The sequence below is a fragment of the Notolabrus celidotus genome, chromosome 23 (assembly GCF_009762535.1).
Source record: "Notolabrus celidotus isolate fNotCel1 chromosome 23, fNotCel1.pri, whole genome shotgun sequence".
Lineage (NCBI taxonomy): Eukaryota > Metazoa > Chordata > Actinopteri > Labriformes > Labridae > Notolabrus > Notolabrus celidotus.
The window spans coordinates 140,936-146,935 of NC_048294.1; the positions used below are offsets into that span (position 1 = coordinate 140,936).

The 6,000-nt window shown below is 45.8% G+C and overlaps 1 protein-coding gene across 1 annotated transcript in view; it reads left to right on the forward strand.

The window, feature by feature from the left end:
- The first annotated feature begins 2,325 nt into the window (after positions 1-2,325).
- The window catches only part of LOC117807742 (tripartite motif-containing protein 2-like), a 5,708-nt gene continuing 2,033 nt past the window's right edge, over positions 2,326-6,000 (forward strand). The window contains 9 exon segments of the mRNA XM_034677141.1: positions 2,326-2,721; positions 3,286-3,434; positions 3,788-3,968; positions 4,082-4,341; positions 4,441-4,513; positions 4,515-4,580; positions 4,655-4,708; positions 4,710-4,796; positions 4,798-4,842. Coding sequence (XP_034533032.1) covers positions 2,623-2,721; positions 3,286-3,434; positions 3,788-3,968; positions 4,082-4,341; positions 4,441-4,513; positions 4,515-4,580; positions 4,655-4,708; positions 4,710-4,796; positions 4,798-4,842 — 1,014 coding nt within the window. The 5' untranslated portion in view covers positions 2,326-2,622.

Consider the following 6,000-nt stretch of genomic DNA (forward strand, 5'->3'; position numbering starts at 1 on the left):
CATCTGTGGATCTGTGGATCAAACCATCTGCTCCTGGTCATGCTGACATGTTCCATACTATGGCGCGTACCATCTGGACGTTTATCAGGGGTGTGCAGTGATCTGATGTGCCACCTGGAGGGAACATATGGGCATTCCTATAGTGTGGGAGACAGACTGTTTGCATGTTTGGGTCTAATGTTGGCGGAGGCTTCGAGGAAGGTCACAGAAAACCTTTATATCAGTCTGTGTTAAATAACCGTACACACCATGAGGTCTAATCTCAAAACCAGACTGTGGTTGGTCTAAAGAAACACCCTCAATGCAGTTATGGGGGTTCCCTTTCCCCACCATACAGTTGGTGCTTCTTTGAGTGCCATCTAGTGGTGATTAAATAAACTGTAACACAACCTCACCCTGTTAGAACTATCTCCAAAGGATCTTCTGCTGTGTGCTAGATCTTTTGTGCACCGGAGGAACTTTACCCCTGAACTACATACGTTTGGACCAGTGGACCCAGGGTCTAAATTTAGTTCAGGGGTAGATAATCTCCCCCCTAAAAAGCCCCTGCTAGGGGGGTAGTACTTTTTAAAGGTCCCGGGACTTTCAGGGGACGGGGCCTGCAATGCTGAACGTGTCTGATTGGTAGATTAACCTCAGTGTTTTTATTCCTCCCTCCGTCCACAATAACATCACACACATCTGTGATTCTCTTGATTTCTCTTTCTTTCATTAGTTTTTATTTGTTCTATCTTTTTGTATGTGTGTGTACTTTTCAAAAGAAGAAGCTGTGATTCTCTTGATTTAGCAGCTTGTAACAGTAGTCTTCTCTCAGCCCACCGTGAATGCGTCTCTCCTCCCGGTGTTCCGGTTTTAAAAGTGACCCTGTAAACTGGAGACCTTCAGCTGAACGTGTCAGTGTTTGTGGAGTTTACACAGCTGTTGAAACACAGAGGGAGTTCCTGGGAATGCAAACTAGTTTAGTTTTTATTAAGATTTCTAAATATCCTCATCAGATATTTAATGATGGTCTAAAGACGTTTATGAGGGATGCATCCGGCTGAGAGTCTCCAGTTAACAGGGTCGCCGTTTAAACCAAAACACCGGATCTCTGCGATCACGGCTTTTTGAGTTCAAAAGGATTTTAAAGCCGTGTTGAAACGTCTTTGCTACTCGCGCTTATCTCCTCTCACGTGTTGATTCAGTGAATCCATCTGTGATGAAATATAGCACCATCTAAAACAGACCAGCTGAGTCTCTTCATGCTAACAGGCTAACTGTTGTGTTGATTCATTCTTTGCTTTTTACATGTTTATAACTGCAGGCGCAGGTTTTTCTGCTTTTGGAGCAAAATTTCAAATTTGACGAAAGTGAATTTTTTCGACAGGCTCTGGATCAACTTTTTTGTCAAAACTTTTTTTTCTCAATTTTTTTTTTTTTTCAAATTTTTTTTGTCAAAACTTTTTTTTTTCAAAAAAAAAAAATTACCAAAAATTTTTTTTCAAATTTTTTCTTTGTTAAATTTTTTTAGTGAAAATTTTTTTTGTCAATTTTTTTTTTTGTCTTTTTTTTTTTTGTCAATTTTATGTCAGCGTTTATGAGGGATGAATCCGGCTGAGAGTCTCCAGTTTACAGGGTCACCGTTTAAACCAAAACACCGTCCGATCTCTGCGATCACGGCTTTTTGAGTTCAAAAGGATTTTAAAGCCGTGTTGAAACGTCTTTGCTACTCGCGCTTATCTCCTCTCACGTGTTGATTCAGTGAATCCATCTGTGATGAAATATAGCACCATCTAAAACAGACCAGCTGAGTCTCTTCATGCTAACAGGCTAACTGTTGTGTTGCTCATAATGATACCTGCCTGTCCATCTGCTTCTATGGTGTCATCTGTGATGAATAGCATTCCTCTTTGTGTTACTGCCCTCTACTGGTCTGGTGGTGTAGTGCATTTACTTTTTTTCCTCCATACGTCACTGTCCAATCACTCTAAAGCTTTGTTTGGCCTTGATGCACGTCAGTCTTGGCCTTGATAACCATGTTTATCTGCTTTCTTTGTCTTTCCCTCCCCAGCACACAGAGGATGGACACTGCCCTCAGTTCTAACTCTCTCTCTGAATTACAACAACACCAAGGTCTGTTTTCTTTTCCTTAAATCAGACCTGAAGAGGATTGACTTCCTGTTTGGAGGCACTGCTGTGGGATTAAGCAGCACATGGAGGAGGACAGGCTTTTTTAAATGGAGCTCTGGATGACCTTCTTGACCCCATCATGAAGGTAATGGAATAACTCACTCCAAGTCTAGAGTGGATGAGGATTGCTCTCTCAGATATCAGAGTCGGCTGTAGACTCCGGTGAGGCCGTGTCTGAATGTTTGGGCCCTCTCCCGGGCTGCAGAGGAGTCCATCTTTCAGAAGAGAAGCCATGCCTCGTCTCAGATCCAACAGCTTCAAAGACTCATCGTAAGAACATGTGGATGTTTTCCGCTTCCTCCCGATGCATCATGGAATAAGTTGTAAGAAAGACGGATTAAAAAAGGAGAAAGTAGGACACCTTGTCCCTGAACATCCGGTCCCTTCCCCTGGCTGCTCTGTGGCATAAGGGGTGTGTTTGGAGGTTCACTCCCATCAGGCTGCCGCTCGCAGATGGAGGCCCACCAACACTCCCCAGATAGCAGCAGTGAGGAGTGCACCGTCCTGGAGGCTCCGCCCGGAAAGAATGCCTGCCCGCAACACGCAGGAAAGGTAGGACGGCGACACACAGGAGGCTTATCATGCTGATATTTCCCTCTGCAGAGAATGTGTGTGTTGTGTGTTTATAATGTGCTTTATCTGTATAATCAGCATGCAGCAGCTCGTTTAGTACATCGACCTGATTATTTGTGAGCTAAGTAATACAATTTTAAAACCCCTAAATAAAAGCCAGACTGAATAAATATGTTTTTAGTTTACCTTTAAAAGCCTGAATATCTCCATCAGCTCCTCTCAGATCCTCTCAGGCTGTTCCATCCAGTTTTAGTTCTCCTCTGAGGAACAGCTAAAAGAGAGGAGCTGGAGGATCTGAGAGGCCTTCCTGCTTTATACACTAAAAGCTGACTGCTGGATTTCCTGAAGCAAGCAGGGTAAGCTTCATACAGAGGGTAAGGAGGACCCAACCTAACCGTCCCAACCTAGCATTGTGTTTGCTGCTTCTGCTTCCCATTCTTTGAATCAGCTGCTAACAACCTAAGGGTCACAAAACATCATTGGTTCCTAAACCTGTGGACTCAGTAGCCCCTCTGTAAAACCAGCCCCTCTTCTCTCCTGCAGGTGGCAGACCTGTACTGTTCAGCCTGCGAGTGTGCGCTGTGTGAGGACTGTGTTTCAGAACATGCAGAGCACCCTCAGGTGCCCATCAGCCAGGCCCTGGAGGAGCACCGGAGCAGACTGCAGGAGAGCCTCGGGACTGTCCAGACCAGGTGGACTTCTTTTTAAAGTGTCTTCACTCTGCTTTGTGCTTACATGTGGACTTTATAAAGACTGTAATGTCACTGTGATTGCTCCATTTGAATTTCCTTAGAGGGAGTTAGTGTTACATGAAATCACAGAGACATGAAAACTAAATTGAAGCAGTTCAAGGAATGCGTGTGAGATGCTGACACCTGGTGGACAAGGGAGGGAATTACAATCACTGACAAAGACACGTCTCTCTCATGACAACAGTTTGCTGCAGGAGTCCAACAAGTCATTTGTTTTTGAGCTCGTGTGCAACTTCACAGAAGTCAGAATTCCCCGTCCTAACATGATTTCCTTTTCATTTCTTCCTCTTCAGACTCCCTCAGATTTCAGATGCACTCTCCTTTGTGAAAGAGATCCTCCAACAGCTGACCAATCAGAGAGCTTCCATCGAAGAGGACATCCAGTCCAGCTTTGAGGATCTGCACAAGCAGCTGGACGTCCGGAAGAGTGTCCTGCTGATGGAGCTGGAGGTCACGTACGGACTCAAACAGAAGGTGCACACATGCTTTCATGTCTGGCTGAGCTGCAAGAGAACATTTTGATGGTGGTGTGGTTTTGTATCCGTGACATTTATCAGCACAGAAATAAGATCTGTATTCGTCTGTAGGTCCTCCAGGCCCAGGTGGACAACCTGGTCAGGGGAGAGGGGGACATCGTGGCGTCTTGTACCCAGACGGAGGAGGCTCTGGCTGGGGAGGCCTGTGTGGCGAGCCTTCAGGTGGAGCGGGAACTTCAAGATAAGCTAAGGGAGCTGGCTGGCCTCGGGCTGCGATGTCAGCCTGAGGAGAACGACCAGCTGGACATGATCATGGAGACAGACGGGTTGAGGAAGTCCATACACAATCTGGGGACCATCGTCACCACCAGGTGAGGACGTCCATGCTGATACAAAAACATAGAAAACCCATGCTGTAAGGTTTTGTGTTAACCACCCTGTAAACGTCCTCACTGTCTCCTCTTCCTCAGTGCTGTGGCAAGCCAGAGTGAAGCAATGGGAGCAGGCCTGGAGCAGTGCATCGTGGGACACCCTGCTTCTGTTTACCATCGTGACAAGAGACAAGTCAGGGGGAGCATGCAAGAGCGGCAACGCCATCCTGTCTGCAGAGGTTTGTTTTTAAACATGAAATGTAGCTTCATGCATTTCAAACAGAGACTGAGTATAACACACGTGTACTTCCAGGTGTTCACCCCAGATGGAAGCATCGTGGACGGGGAGATCGTGGACCACAAGAACGGGGACTTATGAGTTTGTGTACATCGTGCCAAAGGAGGGAAGCTTCTCATTGGCTCTCCGTCTGTATGACCAACACATCAAAGGAAGTTCCCTTCAAGCTAACTGTCAGCAGAGTCTCAGAGACTGAAGTGGAGGTGAGTGGTGTGTGTGTGTGTGTGTGTGTGTGTGTGTGTGTGTGTTTTTCCTCTGGCTGAAACTTAATGAACTCTGCAAGCCTTGAACGTCATGCACGGATAGAAGCAATGTGCACTTCAAAGCTCTTCAGGCGTCCACAATCCAAAGCTCTCATGATACAGAACATAATGAGATAAACTCAGAAATAAAGGATCACGTGTTGGACAGTGTTAGAGTTCAGACATTCACAACAACATTCTACAAGACAAAGACCGCAACAGAGCAATATGCAGTATCTCACAAAAGTGAGCACACCCTCACATTTCTGCACATATTTAATTCTATCTTTTCATGGGACAACTCTGAAGAAATGACACTTTGATATAATGTAAAGTAGTCAGTGTACAGCTTGTTTAACAGTGTAAATTTACTGTCCCTCAAAGTAACTCAACACACAGCCATTAATGTCTGAACCACCAGCAACAAAAGTGAGTACACCCCTCAGTGAAAATGTCCACATTAGGCCCAAAGTGTCAATATTTTCTGTGGCCATCATTATTCTCCAGCACTGCCTGAACCCTCTTGTGCATGGAGTTCACCAGAGCTTCACAGGTTCCCACTGGAGACCTCTTCCACTCCTCCATGATGACATCACGGAGCTGGTGGATGTTAGAGACCTTCAGTTTGAGGACGCCCCACAGATGCTCAATAGGGTTTAGGTCTGGACACATGCTTGGCCACTCCATCACCTTCACCCTCAGCTTCTTCATCAAGGCAGGGGCCGTCTTGGAGGTGTGTTTGGGGTCATTATCATGTTGGAGTACTGCCCTGTGGCCCAGTTTCTGAAGGGAGGGGATCATGCTCTGCTTCAGTGTGTCACAGTACATGTTGGCCTTCATGGTTCCCTCAATGAACTGTAGCTCCCCAGAGCCGGCAGAACCCATGCAGACCCAGACCATGACACTCCCTCCACCATGCTTGACTGTAGCCAACACACAACTTGTCTTTGTACTCCTCACCTGGGCCGCCACCACCACACTCAACACCTTCTGAACCAAATAAGTTATCTTGGTCTCATTAGACCACAAGACAAGGTTCCAGTAATCATGTCCTTAGATCTGCTGTCTTTAGTAAACTGTTTGCAGACTTTCTTGTGCTTCATCTTTAGAAGAAATGTG